General features: G+C 38.4%; 2 protein-coding genes across 3 annotated transcripts; one reads left to right on the forward strand and one right to left on the reverse strand.

Annotated features, from left to right (window-relative positions):
• Window positions 1-3,511: 3,511 nt before the first annotated feature.
• On the forward strand, window positions 3,512-4,718 carry LOC120455845. 2 transcript variants are annotated; one of them, XM_039642316.2, is made up of 2 exons: window positions 3,512-4,020; window positions 4,101-4,202. In XM_039642316.2, the coding sequence occupies exons 1-2, from the start codon at window positions 3,631-3,633 to the stop codon at window positions 4,116-4,118; spliced, it is 408 nt and encodes a 135-aa protein (XP_039498250.1). In that variant the 5' UTR covers window positions 3,512-3,630; the 3' UTR covers window positions 4,119-4,202. The 2 variants fall into 2 exon arrangements, with proteins under 2 accessions (XP_039498250.1, XP_039498249.1); XM_039642315.2 differs by having other exon boundaries at window positions 3,515-4,020; window positions 4,189-4,718.
• A 4,400-nt stretch (window positions 4,719-9,118) lies between these two features.
• LOC120455174 (myc protein) lies at window positions 9,119-23,727 on the reverse strand. The gene is made up of 3 exons (XM_039641105.2): window positions 23,162-23,727; window positions 20,632-21,894; window positions 9,119-12,550 (listed from the first exon to the last, which is right to left on the reverse strand). Exons 2-3 carry the CDS (start codon window positions 21,833-21,835, stop codon window positions 11,613-11,615), a joined length of 2,142 nt encoding a protein of 713 aa, XP_039497039.1. The 5' UTR covers window positions 21,836-21,894; window positions 23,162-23,727; the 3' UTR covers window positions 9,119-11,612.
• Window positions 23,728-24,201: the final 474 nt, after the last annotated feature.

Below are 24,201 nucleotides of genomic sequence, written 5' to 3' on the forward strand. Positions count from 1 at the left end.
ATTATAAAAAAATTGTTTATTAATTAATTTGTATTGTACTATTAACGAAAAGATTTACGCTGCTTGTAACGAGAATGTGAATAAATATCTAAAAAGAAAATTCACGCGCGCATCTCTAGTTGATCAATTGAAACACATTCTAGTGACCCTAGTGTATCTGCATATGCATCTGCAGAGTAGTCATCTGTACAGGCAATTACGCACACATGTACATAGATAGCACCTTGCTAATCCGATCGGCCCTGTTTCCAATCCATGTTCTCTTGAACTCGAACTCGATTCCAGGACCATATCCATGTCCGTGTCCGCATCTGTATCTGTATCTATACCAACATCTACGCCGGCCGTGTATCTTTCGCTTTCGCTAAAAATACCGTTGTAGCGCTATTTCAGCGCGTGTGACGGGCATCCGTGTGTTTATTCAAGACGGCTTCTATTTATTTTTTATACGTATGTTTTAATGTTTGCATATTGTACGATCTGGGCGCATAGCCCCCCATGGTATCCGTTCTATATCTATTTAATTTCGCATTTCTAATTTTTCCCCTCGGTTCGTAGGCGCTATTTTTGTACCGCTTCAAGCGATATATGCGCGCCAAAAAAGTAAAATAGAATAAAAGCCGCCAAAGAAACAACGCATTTTATTCGACTAGAATTTAGTACGACCTGCGATGGATTGACTGAAATATATCCCGTCCCTTCTGATAACTTATAAAATCACAGTTTTAGGAAAAATTAAAAATAATAGCTTTCAAATGTTATCACAGAAATGAAGACAAAAATGTATATATCAATCGATAGCTTGTATTTTAAAATGGTGTAAAAATAAATAATATTTGGAAACGAGCTGATTTTAGAGGCACTGCCTCGAGTACATTGTCTTAATGTTTAGAAATTATATGCTGTCCAAAGGGATGTCCTCCGACTTAACGTATACATATGTTTATACAACGCCCCATCCATAATCCCTATGCCCCATCGGCATCCCAATTTGATTGACAAAAAAAAGAGTTCGTTTAATTATAAGGCGCTGTACGATTTTAATATGAACCATCAAAATGTAGAAGCGGTGCGCAAAAAGAAGAAAAAGGAATTGGGGAATTGACGGAACGTGCGGAAAATAGGTCAAATCTATTTTGGGGGCCAAAAAAAGGCGATAAAAATAATGGGTAGCAGCAAACGGTTTCCATCTTCTATATAATAATATAATACAACCTCCTCGGTTCTCTGTTTTATGCCGCCAACACCTTTTTCTTAAAATTTTGCAACGAAAAAAAAAATAAATAAAAAGAAAGAAACACTTTTTTTGCTCGCTTGGTGGAAAATTTTTTGGGCGTGTTGCTAGGCACTGGAAATGAAGAAGATTTAGCCACTGGGAACACGGCGAAATTTCTACGGGACTGTGGGTAACGCCACGCCCTCATAGAGCAGTATACAATGGGATTACACTGGGGAAAATGATCACGTGAACATGTGGGATATATGTAATTAGTTATGATCTAAAATAATTAAACATGATTCCATTAACTTTTTTAAAAATCAGTACCTGCAAAGTAAAATAATTTATTTGTCATTGAACCAATAAACGAAAGAAGTAAATATTTGATTATTTCATATATTTGCAGTGCATCCGTTTGGTGTCAATATATAAAATCCATGCTTTCACAGCTGGCATCCCATTATGATTAATGGTCATGAGTTTGCAGATGGGTAAAGTTTTTTTCTCCATAGAAACTTCACACAGATGCGCTTCTCAATATGGTTTTTTTTGTTTTTAATTATATCTTTTAGAATTAAATGATTTGGATTCTTGGATTGCATGAACTACTTTTGTATTTATTGTCCATTCACTGTTTCAATAACTTTACCATTAATTGATTACTAGCAATAAACCATCTACACAAAGGCAGAAATTTCCCAGGCAAATCGAATACAAATTACAGTTCAAATCTAGAACAAATCCCTAAGACAACGGGTAGAAATAGCAGTGGAATCCTGGCAGCGACAGTGACAGACCCTTTGATCTGCTTTCCAGGAACCTGAATCCTTCAACGCCGTGATGAATTCCCAGCCTTTATGCCCACTTTACGTCCACTTTTATTAATGCCACATGCGACAGGAAACGCTTTCTTGGCCAAATTGCACTTGTCATGCTGCCAAGAAGCGTTCGAATCGGACCATTCAATTGGCCAGCAGGAGTCGTGACAAATGGGAAATCCGAGGGACCCGAGACCTTAAAACCTGAAAGGTGTTTCGCGTGAGTCAACAATTGAAACCGTCCACATCATCGGGCCATCAATGAATTTTTGAATTTGCTGAATATTGCGAGAGTAGCACATATAGAGTTTTCTGTCGGCCAGCTAGCCCGCATGAATCAGCTTAGTGAAAATAGTGAAATAGTGGCAATTAAGGCCGGCAAAAAACGGAATTAAGCAACCAAAACAAAGTGTCATTAAAACCGTAAGCGATGCGGTGGCCCACGCCATGTTAAGCAGGAAAATAGAAAAATTTATTAAACAAATAATCCCACAGGGGAGGGGAATCGGAAAGCGGGCGATCTCGGGTCTTCAATTAGTCAGATTTTTACCCCGGTCATTTCCACCCCACAGCAACAGTAGAAAAACTATCTATACACTGCAAAAGAAACCCTGATCTAATATGAATTCCATTGGGAAGTGAAATCATTATTTGAAGTCAGCTAAATTCTAAGCAATACATTTCCCCTACATTTAATTTGAAACAGCTTATTTTCTTTGACTAGATCAATTGGTTTGGATTGAACTTGCTAAATTCTCTCAGTGTCCGAATCGCGTAATTAACAAAAACTCTCCGAGGAAGTGTAGGGGATAGGGGTAGGTGTAGTGGGTATTCTGTACTCTCTCAGTAAGCTGATTCATCTCCCGCCGGGAAAACACCTGCAAATATGTGAGTAGACACCCAAAAAAAAAAAAAGAAGGAAAAAAACTCGGACAGGTAGTTGGGGGTTAAGGGTTGACAATAGCATCTAGAAAGGGCCTATTATCGTCGTCTTTGGCTTATCCAAAAAGTATTTTTACGATCACGCATACACTTTTATAGCAGTGCCCAGGATGACGCATTTTTATGGCACTTTCACCTTCGACCTCATCAGCAGATTCCCACTGAGTTAACGGAGAGAGTAGTAGGCGCCAATAAACATTTATATATATATATATATGTATATATAAATATATAAATTTTGTTCTTAGAAAGGCTTCTGATACTATATAATCAGGCGAAACTATCCCATCAGGTAGTGGCTTTGAAAAAGGAAGACTTCAGTTCTACCAGATTGCTAGACTGAAAGATTCCGATGTGTCACACCAAAGAAAAGTGTTGACGATGAACACAGGGTCTCGAATATGTTATGGTTACCTTTGACACCCATAAAAAGTACTTCCTGAGTTTAAATGCGTTTATTAATGCTCTCTGGTAATTATAACCTGCAATCGTTTTGTGTGTAAAGAAAAAGAAATCATTTTAAATACTGACCCACATCTACCTTTTGGAGAGCCGTCAATCGAATCAGTCAACATTTTGGATGCCCACAAAGTACAGAAACCAATCTTTCTCAATATCCCAAAATTAGATTTGCCAAATTCCAACACCAAAATGTTCGAGATGCAGCATATTACCTTCCGGATTCGCACATTATTGCATAGGGCCTTTTACCTGTCCGGCGATTATGACATGTACTCGATCTGGAACTTTTGCCCGATGACTAACTGGAACCAAGCTAAAGCCCTGCTCCAATCCTGTAGCCTGTGCCGCGTCGAGTCTTTCCCCATTGTGTTTTGGCTGGTGGTGCTCTTTAGTTTGTTTGGAGCCGGTTTCAATTGCTATGAGCTGATGCAGGTGTGGTCCTGTCCCTGCGCGAAGTTGGCCGTGTGGCGCCAGCGGCACTTCTATGTCCTGGACCACTGGGCACTGCGAAAGGCTCGACTTGTGAGCTCGGGCATTATAATGATTGCGTGGCTAATGCTCATTTACGGAATCATAGCGGTGGGTACCACGAATGCTTGGACTCGCTTACCACAAAACAAGTTCTCGAAGACAAATGTTATACTCGTATTTCGTTTTAGCGCTTGCTGTGGCTTTAGATACGAATGTTAGCAAACTGCGAGTTTGAATGCACACTCTTATGATTTCTTTCGTTTCGTCGAACTGCAGATCTCGCCGCACGCAATGTCGCCGTGGATCCTGGTGACCAGCTTCGTCCTGTCGGTGGAGTGGTTCATTTGGTTGTTGGAGGTGATCACCGGCCGATTGCCGATCAACCTGCAAACGCTGCTGTCGCAGGTCTTGCATGTGTTCTTCCTGGGGATGGTGTGCTGCGTGAAAAGCGTGTTTGAGGTGGCGCTCGGCGAGCACGTCGAGCACTCGCTGCGGATCATTTGAGGAAGGGACGCCGCCGCCGAATGTCATCATTAAGTAAAGGTGCAGGGCCGGCATAATTGCATCTCAACCTGCATTAAGCCCAATTAGGTTGCCGGCGGCACGCACACCATCTCGCCCTAATCAGTGTTCGTGTTGCTCCGTTGCTTACTTTTCTGTTGCCCCAACAAATACTCTTTCGTCCCGCCAAACAGAAGTCCTTTATATGTTTTATAGCTTTTTGTATTCGAAAGACCCGAGACCAAGCGTTGTTCACCTTTCTAAATTTATAAAGTGTAGCATTAATCGAAATTATGAGTTCATAGAGAATAGAGAGACGTTCCAAGTGAAGTTGAAGGGTTTATTTTCATAAGTTTTCTGGCTGTTTCACAGCCTCATGACCCACGAATATAGCCCGCATTCAGGGAAGGGTACAATGTTAATTCGCCTTCATTTCAACACTGTTAACTTCATCGATCGGCGAGTTGCACCTGTTTCAACCCCTACCTCAACCCCCCTTTCCCACAGGCCCCTTTTGAGAAACTCGCACAAGCTGCAAGCCACCGAAATCTATACATAATTAAAAAGGAAAAAGCACGCACAAGGAGGGCAGTGCGTTGAAAGATTAACGAGATGGTTCGCTGTTATATCCTCGTCCGTCCAGACCAGTTATGTGACATTCGAACCCCCAGACAAGGGAGGTATATACGAAAAAAACCAAAAATATATATAAGGGAAAAAAGTTACAGCTGGCCCCTGGAAGACGCCTTCGAATGCATCTGTCCGACAAAGAATGAAATCTGCCTGGTGAACCAGATAGTGGATAAATACGATAAGTGCTTGCAAGGAATATGAACTTTCAGGACCTTTTGTGAGGGAAAATGGTTTTCCATTAATTTAGTTAAATAACATAAAATTCAAAACTCAGCATTTTTGTGTGTGGCTGCGCGTTTCTTTATTCAACACCCTCCACATCTGCAATTTCTATTCAATATTTACTTACAAAAGTGTTCTGTTTTTTAAGCTCTTCCATTCGTCTTGTTTCTTGTTTCATTACGTATACGCCTCGCTTTCTTACAAATTTGTTAATGTTCTATTTAGATAATATAAATAATTTGTTGTGGTTGCTTTCTAAATAAATAAAAAAGTGAATAATGTATAAGTACTTGGTATATAATATATAATATAGAATATATTTGATTTCAAATAATTGGTAGTTTATTATTATATAGTTATTCTTTCATTTTATTATATATGTATATGTATTAATATGCATGTAAAACACATTTATTAAATATTTTCAAAAAAATACAAAATGTACAAAACCTTTTTTTGTTTGCTTTCTTTTTTAGTTAAACTATTGAAGCCTGTGTGTTTTTGGTTTTATGTTTAAAGCTGTCTATGTAAGCAGATTTATGTGTTTTTATTATCTTCTGGGAATTAAGGATTTAATGTGCCTCTTGAATCAAATATATTTTTTGAAATCAATCTTAATTTTTTTCTGTCATTATTTACACCCATTTTTCTATGACTATTTTGTACTTTTGATTCTGCATGACCTTTCTTTGTGAGTGTGTGTCTGTGTGTGTGTGAGTCTTTCTAGGTGCGTGTGCATATGTGTGAGTGTGAAACGACCTTGAAATCCAGCAAATAAATTTAGGAAATAATTTAACCAAATAAACAGTAAATAACTTTACACACATCGCAATTGCGAAAAATATATAAAAACAGTATATCGAATCATTTATAAAAATAAGATTACAATAGTAATATTAATATTTACACGTGTATTTTTGTAGTAAAATGCAAATTTGGTACATTAAAGTTTGGTGTTCAAACCCTAAAGATTAAATATGATTTTAGACTCTTTGATCGTGACATAAATAATGCTTTAAACTGTACAACCCAACCCTTTAATCATCGTCACGGCCCTAATATTATGTTTCTACACAAGTAAGAGAATGACTTTGTTTTTAATTTACTATAAAAAATATATTTTTCCTCTTAACACAAAAATTATATTTTAAATGTACTCCCACATTTATCTACCTTTTTTATAACATTAATTAACTAAATTAAAATAACGTTTTATAACACAAAATGTAACAATAAAATGTCAAAAAAAAAAACAAATAAAATAAAAAACGAATTTTCTATTAAATAGTTAATGCAATTTATGTTCAGTTTCATTCAAATTTACTTAAGGCAGATGAAAAATGTTATCTTTAATTTGGTGAATATAGAGAACAAAATAAATAAAGATAAACAGAAGTGGCCGCAACCAAAAAAAAAATAAAAACAAAAGGCAGACGCAGTCGCAGCGCAGCCGGCGTGACCTTCACCCAATAAAGCGATCGACCGCGGTCAGAGTGTAAAAAATAAAGAAAAAATTGTTGCCTGCTATTTGGTTGTTTTTTTTATGATTTTTTTTTGCAGTTAAACAAATGTGCACGGCAATTTTGTTGTCTCTGTTTTGCTTGGCCCGTCGCCCTCTTCGTGTGTGTGCGAATTTGCCGGCTACTTATCTGTCTACCCTATCCATTTCGGTGGGTATCCCCACTGTCATATTGAACTGCAAACTATTTAAATTATCTATTTAACATTTTCGTCAACTTTCTCCCGTAAAAATAATCAACTTCAAATGTATAGGAAAAATCAAAGCGGTTTTTATGGAACAATAAAAGACGATACAATAAATGAATACAATACATTTTGTGGCTGCGCAAAACGAATAATTTTCTTTAAATAATAAAGATTAAAATAAGAGCATAGACTGCTTCGTTTAGTTCACGTCAGAAAGTTCCCTTTCATCTTTTGCTTTGCTTTTCTTTTGCAACTCAATCACTTACTGAGTAAAAATTAAAAATAAAAAGTAAACCAACGAAACCGAAACTGAATGATTGTAGTAAAATAATAAACCAGCAAAAATGAAAGAAAAAACACGTACATACAAATAAAATGTTATTTTATGGCTATCGTGATCGTTGTTATTGTCATGGCGGTGACTGTATCCCAACCGGCTTCTCTGCTTCTTCTTTGCTGTGCTTTGTTGTCGCTTTGATTTCATTAAAAAAATTTGCCGGTAAAACAACAACAACGACACCAACAACAGTGAACAACAACTCTTATTGAATTAACTTAATTTGTCTGGTGGGCGCAAGGGGCGGGGAAGCAACACCCCAGGCAACGAGAAAAAATATGTACGTTGAACTGCTAGATTAGAAACGGCGACAAAAGCTATTTTCCCACCACCCACAAAAGTGAATCACTTTGAATGATTCACTGCGAATTTGATACTTGCTGTAGGAAAATGAAAGTGAAAAGTGTAGGTAGTACCAAATGAAAAGGAAAGGGTTTGAAAATCAGTTTCCAAAATCATAATATGCTAGAAAACAAATAAACAATTTGGAATACTTGGTATTTGAAAGTCGCTGAAAAAAAAACCAACAAAACAAGTCGTCTGGAAAAGTGCAACAAAATTGCCAATTTACAAAAACGAAAATGGAAAAAACAAATATGTCTGTGATGGGAAATCCTTGTACCAATTCGAAGATCTGGGAAGCTTCAATTTGCATCATATAAACCGAAACAAAAAGAAGAATCAAGAGGAGAAATAATAACAAAATCAAAAGTAATTTCTTGGTGAAATATTTTTATTGTATAATGTATAATTATATGTATATAATTCCATTATCATAAATTTTGAAAAAAAAATATTTAAACGGTTTCTATATATAGTAGTGTGTGTATATATATAAGTGTGTGTTCTGTGTAATATATTTAGTTTATATATGTAGAAGGTACATAAAATGTAATTTATTGTGTTTACTTTTCTCATTTTTTTTGCTTTCAATTTGTTTTCCATTAATAGGTAACTACATAACGAGTTAAAATTTATTAGATAATATATTAATATAGTTGTTTAGCTTGATTCGCCCGATATATCAATATTATTTTGCGATTTTTACATATATTCAATAAGCAATAACCAAAGTAAACAGAATTTTTCATATCTTCTTTGTCATCAAATCAAAAATAGGGATTTCAAATAGATAGTAATAAACGTATGCAAAAAAAAAAGTTGTTTAAATATACATGTAATAATTCAAGCATGATCGTCTATAGTTTCATATTTCCCGTACAGTGTTAACAGTTTTTTTGCTTTCATTTCATGAGTTTTTCCGATTTTTTTTACACGATTTTTTTTGTTATTTGTCTTCAAACAATGCGTTTTTCTTTAATAATAGAAATTGTTTAACAACTAATTCAAATAGTAGTTTGTGTGTGTATAATATAAAAAATTTCATAATCATAAAAATATATTTAAACTTAAAAACTTTTGCTTTGTTTTTGTTATAAATATATTTTCAAAGAAAAAAGTTTAATATTTTTTTGTTTTGTTTGCGAGGATTTTGGTTTTGGTCATAGTTTTAGTGTATATAATTTTTTTTTAAATGAAAAATTATGTTTAAAAATGCCCTTTCACTTGAATTGGTTGTTTCGTTAATAAATTAATTAAAGGACTAAACAAAGAAAAGGTTTGCTTTTCGTATTTTTGTTTCTTGTCATTTGTTTTTAGTTTATTGTATCGTAAATTTGTACGGTTTTTGTTTGTTGAAATTATTGAAAGAAAACATGTTTTTTCGTCAATCTATTTGTGGTTGTATGTACTATAGGAAAATAGGTGCATTCGTGTGTGTTTTGTATATCTATATATAAAAGTGTGTGTGTTTTTGTTGGTTTATTGAAGTTTTGTTTTCGTTTCGCGTTGTACAATTCGCTTAAGTCTATTGCTTTGTATTTTCTCTCCGGGTTTTTTGTGTTTTCTATAAAAATAATTCCATTTCTTGGGATTTGGGTTCGCTATTTTGTAGGCGTGTGTAACTATTATTTAACGAGATTGCTATTTACAGTGTGTACACATTTTTTGGTCGAAACAATACAAAAAATATACTCTTTAATTGTTTGTCCACGTAGTAATATATCGTTTTTTTTTTGTTTTTTCCATTTAACAATTGTTTTATAGTAGTTTATATATTCCAAAAAGTTAAGTAGGTAGTTTTTCAAAGTTTTTGCGGCGGCGTAATTAAAGAAAAGTATAAGGTAAAAAATATTTCATGTGTTCGAACGTTAAGCTAGTAGTAAACAAAAATATAAGAAATATATATATATATCTGGGTATAGGTATAGTAGGTATAGCCTAGAACTCACATAAAAAATTTCTTGAAACGTCGCCCTACACTATAGAAATTTTCGCGTTATATATGTATATAACCTCCTCCTCCGATCTCATTTTAATTCTGGTCATCATATATATTAATCGAATATCCATATATATCATGGGTGTTTGTGTCTAAACCTAAATAACAGTTGACATTTCTTTAGAATCCCGTTCGTGTTTTCCTACATATTTCGCATGCTCTTTTAACTTCATTTGCATTCGCATTTGCATTTGCACTTGAATTTGCAATTGCATTTGTATTTGCCTTATGCTTCATGTCCTTTAGTTTATTAGTAGTTATTTAGTTGATACTTAGATGCGTGTAAACAATTGGTAGAATCGTTAATCATATATAACATATTGCCGGAAGGCTATAACTTATTAGCAAAAAATCGACAGTTAAACAGCTCACAAAAGTTTGAGTTTTCTTGGGTCTTGGGTCGTGGGTGTATATATCTCTCTGGGTCTCTCTAACTCCAATCACAAACTTTGCAGCCAATTTCTCCACTCTTTCGTCCTCTCTATCTCTCTCTTTCTTTCTCTCTCTCTTCCTATCTATCTATATATCTCGAGAGGTTAACGTTTATGCTTAGTACTATTATATAGTTTAAAGTTTCCTTAATTCCGTTTTGTTTTCGTTAAGTTTCGTGCATTTCATATGCATAGTTATCAGTTAAAAAAAATATATATATATATACCTAAGTGTAGCAAAAAAAAAAATGATAATATGATTGTAAAAAGGTTCCTATATATACACAAGTGTATATAACTATATTCATATTTGAATCTTCATAGCAAATAAAATGTATTTTCTCAATATAGGCAGTAGAGTTCAAGTTTTTTGTTTTGGGGTGTATATAAAAAGCGTTTCTCTTTCATCTCCGCGTCGTCCAACAGATGTATATATATATATATATTTCTAATCCATATACATATATAAATATATATATATGGGTTATAGCAGGGGATATCTGGGGTTCTAAGCAAAAGCATTGAGGTGTGTATGCATGCAGATACATTTGGGTTTCTTTTCTGCTCCAAGGATGCGTCTCTATGAATATAGGACCCAAAAAAAACATGTCCATTGGTTAATAGGTTATTTCTAGGTAAACTAGCGAACCAAGGTCGAAATAAAGTGTTCCGTGTTGCTTCGTCAAGAAGTTTGGAACTATTTGAAGCCGGCTCATTTCGCATTTTGCTTTTGGGGTACGAAACCAAAAGTTCTACTTTAAGCTATACTAATTTCTATATATATAGATACATATATATATATATATATATATCTCATAGTTCTCGCTTCCGACTTTGTGTGCTCTATCTATCTCCTCTTTGTGGCTCTTTCGTTGTAACTTTTGTCTGTTTTCCGTTTCCGTTTTTGTGTTTCCCTTCAGTTTGTTTGTGTCTCTCCGCTCGGTCTCTCATTCTAACTTTTCCTTTCACATTTCAATGTTTGGTTCTTTGTCCTTATTTTTTGTGTTTTTTAAATGTTTTCCTTTTTGTTTACTTCATGGTTAAGTAAGTAATTCAAAAAAATAACTAAGATAATATATATCATATGTTATATACAGACCGCTAATTGCTAGTTAAATCTAATCATACGTGTATATTGTAATATATGCAGCGAAAAAAAAAAACTCAACTTGATTTCATAACAGTTTTCGTTGACTTCCCTACCAAATCAAATCGCGCGGAAAGAAAATCATATATATCACATTGAAGAAATCAAATTTGTTAAATCACTTGTACACTATAACCCCTTGTATGGTAAACAAAAAAAAAATATATAAAATGCAAGCAAATCGTTAAACATAACCTACTAACTGATATTGAAGTTCTCCACAAAAAAAAATCATATTTAAGGCTTAATGTCAAGAAAGAATCGAAGCTAAATCAAAAGTATATCGCAAAAAATAGGAAGGTATACAGATCCTGTATATACAATGGGGTATGGGTGTCCTAGCTCTACGCCGCCGCTTTAAGCTGATGCTATGAGACAACACTATCCACTAACCGAGTGCGACTCGGTCATTTCCAGCCTGTAACGGGCCAGGATCTCCTGCTGTTGCTTGAGCTGCATGGCCAAGACCTGGCGCTGCAGACTGAGCTCGTGCTCCTCCTGGGTCAGCTGGGTGCATAGCTTGGCCGCCTCCCGCAGGATATTGACCTTAGGAGCCCGCTCCTTGTCCCTGATCGTGGGAATCTGTTTCTTTAAAGCCTCGAAGAGGTTCTTCAGGCCAATGCGTCGCTGGCGTTCCATATCATTGTGCTGATTGCGCTTCTCGATCGTATCCGCCTCGTCCAGACCCAAAACAAAGTCCTTCCTGAGGACATTGCTGCTGGAGCTCGCGCTGCTGGCGGCCATTCCACCGCTGCGTCGCTGCCAATTACGATCCATAGGGTCCACATCCTGGGCAGACGAAATCGGAGATGTGTTGCCAGACGATGAGGACGAGGAGCCCATCACCTTCTTCCCGCGACTCTTTTTGCTCATCATGGAGCTATGCGTCACTTTGTTATTGCCTCCCGGCAGATAAACGCCGGGAGAGATCAACAAACATCCAGGGGCCTTCAGGCAGGAACGCTTGCGTCCCTTGTTGGAATTGGAGGTGGTGAAGCTTGACTGTGAACTGGAACTGGAGCTGCTCGAGCTGACATTTGATGAGTCCACGGATAGCGGCGAGTAGGACGGCGAGGCGGCTGAGCTGTTCTGGTACGGTGTGCTCGAGGGAGACGGATAGCGTGAGTTGGCCACCGACTTCACCGGACTGCTGCTGGCCGGCGTGTACGGCAGATTGAAGTTGTTGTAGCGCGGCTTTTGCTTCATGTGATCAATCGAGATCTTGTGCGCCATCTGGGACTGTAGGGCGCCCATCACGTGGCACGAGGGATTCGTGGGCAGCTTCTTGTCCGTATACGATACCACATCGATTTCCTCATCTGCACAGCGATAGAAAAAAAAAAAAAAAAATGGGTATTTCTGATTAGCAATGGGGTCTTGATTTCGTGATATCGATGATGATCGATATCCTAAACATATAGTTTATTGTTAATGTGTGCCACAATAATTATGCAACGCACTGTGCTGCAGCCTCGGCGTCTTTCTACTTCATCTTCTTGGTTTAATGGTCGCAGCGGAAGCGGTAAATTAGCGAAACGGAAGAGTGAAGTACAGCAAAAGCTTCTCTGGGTTGTGCCCCCACTTCCCATCCAATATATGGGGCTATCCCTACAAGCCTCCAGCTTTATCTGTTGTCAGGCGGAATTGTGGGGGAGAAAGAATTGGTATGGAATGGGGAAAAAGTATAGCAAAGCATAACAAAAAAAAAAGAGAAAAGAAGGCAAAACAAAAGAAGGAGACAGACCAATGACGTCAACACGAAAGGGCGTCGTCTGTCTGTCGCGACGCCACTTGAAGTTGAAATCCGTGCAAATCTATTGCTTCCTGAAGTCTGATACTCCAGATACGAAATATAACGACTATAAGTATGGAAGAGAAGGAAAACTATACCCCAAACGTTGACACACTAATCCGCTTTAGCTGTTTTCTTCCTTTGCTTTCCTTCCATTCCATTCCCATTCCCTTTACTTATTTTTTGTTTGTTTTTTCTACGCCCACCTAAGTCATAATTCTAGGCAAGGGTCATTAAACTTTCGCCAAAGGAAAAACATTTGAGGGGCTTTGGCTTTCGAAAGGAACTAGAATTGCATGAGAATAATAGCCCACAGTCTTGTAACATCTCGTTCTTCTTTTTACTATTACTTCTTTTTTTGATTGCGTTTTATGCAATATTGTGTTTTATACCGACTAAAAATTTGGCCTTCAAATTAATCAAATTTCCACAAAGACATCGATATTTATACGCTTAGAGTTCAGTTCAAGTCAACTGTTTAAACATTTTATCTGTTTAGCAAAACAAGCAACTGTGCAAGCAAACCAGAAGAAATGTGCAGGGAAAAGACCAATTCTGCGCTTAGCAACAAGGTAAATGGAAACGAGAGCCGCAGAAGAAGGGAAGAAGTTGGTGGTAGACACTGCTGACAAGAGCAACAAGTTGCAAGTTGCAAGATCAAGTGCATGGGAAACTGGAAAAAACAAACATTGAATAAAACCCGACTGGTAACCGCAACGAAATCGAAACCTGCAGAAGAAATGCCTGAGTGGGCATGAGTCAGATTCTTTCAGGAGAATCAACAGATGAAACGAGAAGAAACGAAGGAGCCACCACAGCCAGTACAGCGAGTACTTGATTCGTTTTACTGGTTTCTTATTTTTTTTATATATATATATTTTTTTTTTTTTGCCAACGTCATCGTTTTACTTTGGCTAGACAACCAACAGACCACCAAGTCTTCTCCCCTCGACAACATCTTGGAATGCTGCCTCTTCGACAGCCATTTTACGTAGTAAAGAAAGAAAAAAAATAAAGCGCAGAGGAGAGCAAACTGCGGAATGCCACAGGAATGGGCGCTCAAATGGGGAAATCCGGAGTGCGTATTAGGGGTATAACATACCTAATACCCACATAAAAATGATAGAAATTTTAGTATAAAATAAATAAATATAAGCCAGTGTTCCAGGAATTTTGTCAGGCTAAAATTCTAGTAAACGCCGCCATTACGCCCAAAAAAAACCAACTCTCGGCTTAAAATCAATAAATATGCAAAGTAACAACTGTCAAGCGAGATTTCCAGCGAATAGCATTATTTCAATATCGAAAGGGGAATTTCCAGACTGCGGATTGCGACCCAGCCCACCACCACACGCTGTTTTCGATAGACAATGAATAAATGATACAAAAAAGAAGAAACGAAACGAAATAAAATGAAATGAAAACAACAAAAGTGCAAGCTCCCTCACTTGTTTACTATCATCAAATTGCATCTGCATCTGCATCTGCGTCTGCTGCCCGACAAAAGTGCATTCAATTGAGCGATACTCTCGGTTATAATAATAAAAATAAAAACTGGGGTTGTGCCGCGAGCTTTTGCCATAGTTTTACTAACGGTTATTCACTCGCACAAATCGGATGCTGCTTCTACATCTACCATCATATACTGTACTATACTATATCTCTCCACTCTCTCAGCAAATTCGAATAAAAAACCCGACAAACTCGTTTGCTGCATTAAAATACAAGAAACAGAGTAGAAGAAGAAGAAGCAGACAGACCAAACAAAGCTACTTTTATTTTTTTTTTACTTTTTTATTCGCGACGGCAGCAGCAACTTTTGTTGCTAAGCGAACGAAGCCAAGATCAAATCGTAATAATAAAGCAAAAGCCGAGAGTAGAGGAGCGTGCAAAGGTTTTGAACACGACGATTGGATACCCATTACCCAAAGATTGCAGTCGACTTGAGATATGGAAGCTGTGAGGAGTTTCAGTTTAACTGCATACGTCACGATTTGTTGATTTTAAAGTCCATCACATCACCTCTTCGAACAGGTCGAGTAAACTCTTCAGCTAGGGTATTGAATTCCAAAGAGGAAGCTGCCGTTGATTACAATTGCAAATAAAATGCACACAAGCCGCCACATGTTGCGCAACTTTTGTGCACGAAAAAGGGGGAGGCGGTGGGTTGGGTTTCTCCTGCCCCTGCATTCTACGTACGATGGGTATACGTAGTACACGTATATAAGCCCATGTATGTATATATGCATGTGTGGGGACGTGTGTGATATGCAGAGACGCCTTTTGCCCTATAAAATTAGCATAGGAACGGGGGTACGGTGAGATGATGCGGACAGACAGCCCAAAGGGTAGGCCTTAAAAGAGGGAATTATAAAAAATACGAAAAATGCGGACAAGTGCATCATCAATGCAAAACAAAAAAAAACCCGAAAAGGCAACCACAACATGCAGCAGAAATGCAGCAGATGAGATGCTTCAGGAACATCATTGTGGATATACGCGAACGGGTTAAATACCCCATGTCTTTTGGGTTGAGTTGTCAGGCAAATGAAATTGAAATGAAAATGGAAATGGCAAATGATGTAATACAGACAAGAATGTTTTAAAAAGCCTATTAAAATAAAAGACCGACAGCGAAAAAGGCAACGATAACTCGGCAAATAAAATACAGTGGGATAAATTGGGACCACTTGGAGAATAAATAATTCACTCGGAATTAGTCATCAGCAGCCATCGATGTGAGGCGCATTAAAACCAATTTCTATTCGAGTAATTTATGTTTAGGAGGATTATTTTAAAATGTTTTGTAGATTCTTTTATTGTTCCTTTGATTCAGAGCAACCACTGTGCCGCAAGTCGTAAAATTCGACAAAGTTGACTTGGAGACGACAACTCAACTCCCCACAATCCCCATATTTCCCGCCGACTTTAATAACACATCTCGGCAGCGACTGGCGCAAATGAAAACTGCAAATGATGGGCGTGAATACACTCGTATGGATGTGTACGTGTACACGTTATATGTGTGTACGTTAATATTTAGAAGAAAGTTCATTGAGGGAAAGAAGAATTTGACCGTTTATATCATCAGTGAGTAATTTGTAATTGTTCACGCCTTGCATACTGTATTTGTATTTTTGTGTATTTGTTTACAAGCGCGCACACGTTTAACGATTTCGTGGAAGCCGTGAAGAATCGAGAATGTAAACATAGACAAACATATATACATATGGATCTTTTCAATTTTCCCACGCCTCACCACCCTATATTCTTGCGTTGCCATTTCGCATGAAAATCAAATAAATTGCAACTGCTACAGCAACACATGTTGCACTTTTGGCAAAGGTTAAGAGACGGAGCAGCGACGCAGCAGCAGCAGCAGAAATTGCATCCGCAGCGGTAACTGCAACAGAAATTGCAGCCGCAAATGCAACATCTGCTGGCAACATGTCGCTCAACCGCAACTTGCCACACCAGGGGCCAGTGAAATAGGTCACACACCCGTAAGCACAGGGGCAATTCAAACAGTAGTTCTTTCAAAATGAGCTAATCAAAAAAAATGGAATACCTTTGTTTTTATATAGAGTTAATCCAAAATGTACATTTAGTAACAGAAGAACTTTCAAGTCTGGACTATAGAAATGCTTTAAAATATAAATCATAAAAGATTAGCCACCGCTGTGTTATAAACAATTGCGAAAAAACAGTGCTTCCGCTGCACTGTAAGATTTTCCCACGCGCATTTCTTGCACTTTTTCCTTATTTAATATAATTTTTTTAATTTGCCTCCGCCCATTTGATTTTCTCGGCTTTTCCTTTTTTGTGACGTAGTCAGTGGGAATTTCATCATCGGAGGAAAAGCAGGATGTGAGTCATCAAGTTAAGCCTTTTCCGATGGAAACCTCTGCACACATCAAGCCCCCACTCTCCACGAAAAGCACGAAAATAATGACTAATGTTGCACGACGGCGCAATGCGACACATCGAACACGACGATCAGAGGCCAGACCATATGGATATTAGAAAAGGTTGGGTTGGTTGGAAGACATCCCATCCCTAATGTGACTGGCACATAAATTATGAAAATGCGTCTGGCAACATTTCGCCATGGAGCTTTTGGCAACATTCTGGATACATCTTCTTTGTACATACATACATATACATTTATGTACCACACTTAAATGTATATGCAGGAAATTTCTCATGAACGCCGCCAAAAGGAAGGCTCGTTTGTTAAGAAAAAAAAAAGATAAATAAATAAAGCTGTGCCAAGTGCGTGAGAGCGAGAGGGGACGAAAAAGCTTTGCTCTTTGTGGGCTTTTGGGTTTTTTTTTTTTTGTTTTGCTTTTTTAACGCCGCTCTTGCGACCTTGAGCATAACAATTTATTGCTACACGTGTGCGAATAAAGCAACAACAAGCCAACAACCACGACGCAGTTCGTACATCAGAAAGAGATTGCGCTGTGGCGAGATAAGGACGGGAAAAGAGAGACGCCTAGCAACAGTCGAGGAAACCGCCGAAATGTGTACAAAAAAAGAAAAATTGCCAAAAAAAAAAAAAAAAAAAAAAAAAAAAAAAAAAAAAAAAACTATAGCCCCAGCCGGGAAAAAAACATTGTCAGCAGTGCCTTTTTGGGGGCCCTTACAAAAAGGGTGTCTTATTTACAATCTACCACTGTTTATATTCTTATCTTTCGATCTATTATTATATTTCTATCTAATATTTAGTTTTTCATACTGCTTCTTCTTTTCTTGGGCGCAATACATTTTCATTTAAGTTAGGTCTACAGTCTCTTGACTTTCGATTGTTGTTGTTTTCTTCTAAACGCATACAATGATGCAGAGCTGCTGAGATCGAAAGTGAGAAGCGAAGAGCCAGAACCAGAAACAGCCAGAAATGGAAATATTGTTTTAGCCAACTTGAGACTTGGTCATAAGTTTTTTTTTTTGCCGCACCCCCACACCACTTTTCGATTTCTACGCACTTTTTTTTCGGCGAATGGCTGACCTTGGTTCAGTTCATTAACATTTTTCCAAACCCACAAACGCACACACAGTCGCAAGGTGCGAAATGCCAAAAACCAGCACGCACTGCCAAAAGGTAAATACACACATATACACATACACACATAAATACATCCATGCATGTGAGTGTGTGTGCGTGTGTACGCACTTTTATAGAGGCGCCAACATAGGCATGTGGCATCTGGTGTCTCGCTCACTCCACTATAAACCTTATCTATTTGCCGAATTTTGTGCGTTGTTGCCAACCGCCCCTCTCGCTCGCACGTGACGCGACCCGTCTCGCTTGCTCTACTGAGCTTTTATACTAATTAGAAGACTGCAGCATAGCAATAAAGAAAGCAGCCCCCCTCCTCAATAAAGGAAAAGAATTGATATTGATACAAGTGCGTGTGCTCAAAGAGCGCCATCTCCCTCTCGCCGGCCTCACGAGTTGCGCGTGCAAGAAAGAGGGCTACATTTGCTAATCTGCGGCACGCACCTGATTTCTTTTTCCGTTTCTTCTGCTATTTCTATATCTGCTTCCAACAAGAAACGCGTACGCAAAATGAATAGAAAAAACTAATCTCTAGCCACTTGTGTCAACCTTTTAGTTTGCCAAATTAGCAGTGGAAAATTGTGATGTGATTTCGTCACCAAACTAAGTTGGATGATAAGGTTATTTTCGCTAAATTTACGTCAACGTAATGCTTCTTGGTTACTAGTGCGGTTTCGATTATGTCCAGTAATTTTAAAAAACGATCATAAAATATTAGCATTTCTAGAAAAATGTATGTCTTTTCATACTGAGTATTATTTAAAATACATATACATATATACTGACGAACACAAGCGTGGGCGGTTCCGCTTCAATTTATGATAGGTTTTTTTTTAAATATTTATATTTTTATGACTTGCTTCGTTCCGTTCGTTTCGTTCGTTTTTTGCAGAGGTAGAAATTGAATGAATATGTGAAGCGCTTGGCAACAAGGAGCAAAAGCACAAAACACAACAAAGGCACGCGAAACGCAAAAGCAGACAACACCCCAAAAGCAAAGCATAAAAACCAAAACAAACGTGCAAAAACCGTGTTGTTGCTGCATATTCTTGGTTTAACTGCACTCGGCAAATTGCAAGAGAGAAACGCAGAACAGGCATACGAGAGAGAAAAAGCGCCAAAAGCCGGCCACCCCATAGCGTAGTATTACTCATTGCAGTAGAAAATGCACACGTAGTTGCATGCGCGGTTGTAGTTGTAGCGTAAGACGTAGTAAAAATCAAGATGATTGACGTGACGTAAGCTTGCGAGGGTTGCTCAATGGATAACGATTTGCGCGCCAAAAAGAGAGAGAGAACCAGACATTGAACTCGCCGGCAAATAAGGCAAGTAGGACGACTATAAATATATCCTATAAAACTAAAAAGATTGCAGAATATGAATGCAGATATTATGCAGATATAAGAAATGTATATTGCAATTTAATTTTATTTTAGATAATTGATGAGTGGAATATTTTTTCCTTCAATATTATTGGCATAATAAATCATTTCTGATGGGTAAGATTTATTCTTGTTTTTTAGTCGCAAATACCCCGTATTTTAGGTGTATATTTAGCTGTATACACGAGTGTAATAGAAAATGCCGCCAAGGAGGTAGATAAATTTTGGTGCTGTCTGCCACGTGGCCAGTGACCAGACATCCTTGAAATTCGCACAACAACAGCCCGGAAAGGAAGAGCCAAGTAAATTGGGGTGTTGGCCCAAACGAGAGAGATTCTAGTACATATATATATATATACATATGTATACATTTATATATATATATATATATATGGGTTCTTTTTATTCTGGGCGTAGTTCTGCGCAAGAACATCATCATCATCCCCCGGGTGATAAGTTTTTCGGAAGAGAGAGGATGACGCCATGGAGCAAATGAACACAATGAGCCATGAAAGCCACGCGCCAACATTTTCCTCATTGTGGGTGGCGAGTGGGAAAAATCATAAAGGAAAGTCCAGAGCAAGAGCTCAGAGCACATAGCACATCGCAGCGAAAAGCACAAAAATCAATGGGAAATGGAAAACCACCGCAGACAGACGCCGGCGTGGCGTGGGCGGGTTTTTCTTCATTCGTTTTTTTTTTTTTTCGGTGTGCAACGTAACAAGTTTACTACGTTTGCTGTTGACGTAGGCGTTTTCCGCCAATCGATTTTCCGGCTGCCTATACTATAGTGTACAGCGTACTTGTGCGTTTGGGCGTTACTCTCTGGCACCCACACGAAACGGAAGTGCGAACACTAGTTGAATGTGCAACACCCACAGGAGTGTGCGGAGGTGCGGGGGAGGAAGGGGCCTGCTGTTGTAAACTAATCGGTCGCCCCACGAGCTATTCTATTTCTGTAATTAGTATGCCAGTATTAGTATGTGGGCGTTTAGACTGAGGCGTAGTAGACCATGTACAATGTATCCCCAGGGATCTAAGGATGTTCAGCTTACAGCTTTGCCATGCAACCAAGGACCATGGCCATACTGTTGTAAGACATTTGGACTCTAACCACTCGTAGCACTTGCAATATTAGTAATAAAAATATTGAAATTATGGACTCACCGGAATCGGAGGAATCCGGGGTCTCCAGATGATTGGGCCCATCGTCCACCATATCCTTGCAGCGTGTGTAGCTGTGATCGGTGATGTGCATCATGCCGTTGCTGCTGTTGTTATGGTTGGTGGTGGCGTTGGTGCTGCTGCTGCTCTTGCTGTTGCGGTGGTGCCGCAGTCCAAAGTTAATGGATTCACCGTCATCGGAGTCACTATCGGAGCCGGTAGCCGGAGGAGAGTCCACTGTGCTGCATCCAGTGGCTATATCGATGGCCTGCTGTTGCTCGTCCATTTGCTGTTGATTCATCTGCTGCTGGCCACCCGTCGAATTGGAATGCTGGGTGAGCACATCGAGGACATCGTTGATCGGCGGTATGTAGCGCACGGGCAACGGATCCTTGCCGGCATTTTGAAGATCCCTGCTGATTTGCTTAATGTAGTTGACATCGCTATCGTCGCTAGTCAGCGAGATGTTGTTGCTGCCCATCACGCAGGCACGCAAGTCGACGGTATGTCTGAACTCTGGGGCGGCAACCTCGTCGGTGAGACTGTGTGGTGTGTCGGGTCTCAGGTATTTGATGCTATCGCCGCTCACCTCGCCCGCTTTTCGGGTGTCCAGTGTCTGGTTGTTGTTCCGCTTGCGGAGCAGACTTCCGCCGGGTGGTATCAAATGGACCTCATCCTGGATCTGTGACTTCTTGTCGCCGCTACTCAAACGCTGGCGCTTCTGGCTGACCATCATGTAGTCCAGATCCGCGAGCTCCTTCTTGATGATCACCGGCATGCTATCGGGACTACCGGCGACCTGCTGTTGATTTGACTGGGTGCTAGTGTTATCTGTCGTCTGCGATCGTTGATACGCGCTGTAGAGATTCGTAGAGCCGGAAACCAGGGCCAGGGATACGGCACTAGTTTCGCTGTACGACGAGGCTGCACTGTTGTTTCCGGTTTCCATTGCATTGGCATTTCCGCTGGTCAAACAACTGGCCATTGCCGGCCACATGCAGTCGATGTTCCGGATCTCTGGCTTCATATCCTCCTCAAAGTCGTAGTCCTGAAATGCACCATCCATGTCCCCGATCTTCTCCAGATCACTCTGGATGGTGGACGACGACAGGAGTTTGTCCATATCGTACAGATCATTATCCATATCGAATATTGATATATTTGAAAAAAATTGGTCCTCCATTAGAGAGTAGGGATGAAGAGCCATTGCGTTAAGTTTTGTCTGGGTTTCTTTATATCTTAGTTCCTGAGTTATATGTCCGCTGTCTGAAAAGTATAGGTAAGGTGGAAATAGTTATAGACAAGAGGTACATGTAAAACATTCTAGTTTTATTGCAATTTAAATACACTTTTTTTTTTTCGTATAATCTCAGTTTGAACCTGCATCGACCCACACATATTTCTTCTCCATAATGATATTCCAAATGTAAAGTGAATTTAACTAATCGCTAGTAATATATTATTGTACGTAAAAGTCACGTTCTACTGTGTCAGGTTTCACTTATAATGACGTCAGACGACGTCGAGGGTTCAGCAAATGTTATCAAAACCTAATTTAGCCTATAGCTTCATTTATACGCTGTTAACCATTTTCCCCCAAAATCGCCAATCTCCGCGCTCTTGACAATAGCTTAAAAATAATAATAAAATAAACAAGCGCAAAATAGGAAACGAAAAATCAAATACCCATTCCAGATACTGAAAAAAAAACGGACCATTTACTGATAAACGCACATCTGCAAGCTTTTGACTTTACTAATTTACTGTTTTTTTTCCTTTTTCGTTAGAATCCGTTGCATTTTAGTGAAAAGCACGACCAAAAACTAACAGTACAACTCCTGCAGAATCGAATGAAAAACGGATTTAATTTCACATTCACAAATTCCCATATTAAGAAATCACTTTTTATAGAAGACAGAATCTGTACAGTTCATTTCGTCTGTGAATATTTGATTAAGTAAATAATTTTCAATTTTATTTTAAATTATTTAAGTAACAAAATCATAATTTATTTCTATTGTGTTTTAAGCACTGACCATAACTTAATTCATTTTTAGTAAGTTTGGATATTTTCGTAGCATCTTTACATTCGAATCCTACTACTGGAATTTTTAAAAATTTCCAACTTGTTTAAAAGGTGCCTTTAATAATTGCCAGCAAAGAGATTTAAATTTCACAAGTCTAAAAACGACACAGAACTTTATAGAATTTTATTTAGCAAATTTCAGAAGTATAGAACTTTGTAAAATTCGGACACTTCTATATATATATTATCTATTGTCCCTCTATTTGTTCTTTCCTTTTTCATTCCTTGTTGTGTCTTTGATTCTTAACATTTTTTCTAAAGTTCCTAAATTCCGTTACTTCGTATTAATGTGTGTGTGATCACTGATTTATCGTGATGTGTGTGCACCGTTAAAAGTTTAGCTGTCTCTTGCACTGAAATTCTATCAAAGTTCCTCGAATCGACGCGATTTTTAAAGTCGAAGTATTCCGGTAAATAATACGTTCACATATATATCTTTGCACTTACCTCGCTGAACATAGTTTTCGTATCCGTCTCTATTCAATTGATTGTAATCCAATTTGGTTAGCTTCCTTTGCTTTCCAGTCGGTGTCGGCTATATCTATTTCTATTCCGTTCCCGCCGCCTGTAAGTGTTGTTGCGCACTTTTGTTTTAACGTCAAAGAAGGGGGAAAGACGGAAGAAAAACACCAAAAAAAGGGACACAAAAAAAAATTCTTCCCGTTTATTTTGCACTGGCTGTTTTTTTGTTAATCTTTTTTTTTTACTTCTAGTTTTTCACAAGTTTTTGTTTTTGCTTTGGAGAAGATTTTTGATGTATTTGCGCGGTTTTTAGTCGGCTCTTGGTTTATTTCTGGGATTTAGCACTTTTGTAACTTGGCTGTGACAGTTGTAGTGAGTAGTAGTTGTGTATTTTGAAACGTGTTGCTCCAGGGTTTACTATCGAACTATATAGTGTTTGGTTTTTTTTTTGTCGGGCGGAAAACAGCCAAAAATACAATCCACAAAGCGAAGAGAGAATAACCCGCGGTGAACTGAACGCGCGACGGCACCAAATTGTGACTTTTAAACTATAGACTGTTCCTTAAATATATCTAGACGGCCGCGTTCGCTTTCTCTCTCTCATTCTCTCTGCCGCTCTCCGCTCTTTCACTCGTCGGCGTGCGTGCGCTCTCTGCTGACTTTGAGTGATTTCGCATTGAGAGGAGCTTTTCGATTGAATTTATTGCATTTTGCAATGTAATTCCGCAAGTTCTACAAAGTTCTGCTTTGACATTTGGCTATTTCATCACGGTTTGTTTATACTCTGTGGTATGCGGTGCAATTAACCGCTCTCTGCCTCTCTCTCTATCACTGCCTCATGCGCTCACTCGCTCTCTCGCGTGATTGCTTCAGTTTGCCGGTTTTGCCGGTTAAGTGAAAGAGAGTGAGAGCGGTGAATTTTTGAGTGGTGTTTACAATAATTGAGCGCACGCCGGGTGGGAATTGAGACAATCCGCAATTGCATCACTCGGCAAATAAAAACATAAACAATTAACAAGAACAGA

This window comes from Drosophila santomea, chromosome X, assembly GCF_016746245.2.
Source record: "Drosophila santomea strain STO CAGO 1482 chromosome X, Prin_Dsan_1.1, whole genome shotgun sequence".
Taxonomy (NCBI): domain Eukaryota; kingdom Metazoa; phylum Arthropoda; class Insecta; order Diptera; family Drosophilidae; genus Drosophila; species Drosophila santomea.

Coding starts and splice junctions, on each gene's coding strand:
- LOC120455845 (XM_039642315.2), top strand. CDS start 3,631: ATGTTCGAGATGCAGCATATTACCTTCCGGATTCGCACATTATTGCAT. Junction 4,021..4,188: donor TCATTTACGGAATCATAGCG/GTGGGTACCACG, acceptor GTCGAACTGCAG/ATCTCGCCGCACGCAATGTC.
- LOC120455174 (XM_039641105.2), bottom strand. CDS start 21,835: ATGGCTCTTCATCCCTACTCTCTAATGGAGGACCAATTTTTTTCAAAT. Junction 12,551..20,631: donor CCCGGATTCCTCCGATTCCG/GTGAGTCCATAA, acceptor ATCGCTGTGCAG/ATGAGGAAATCGATGTGGTA.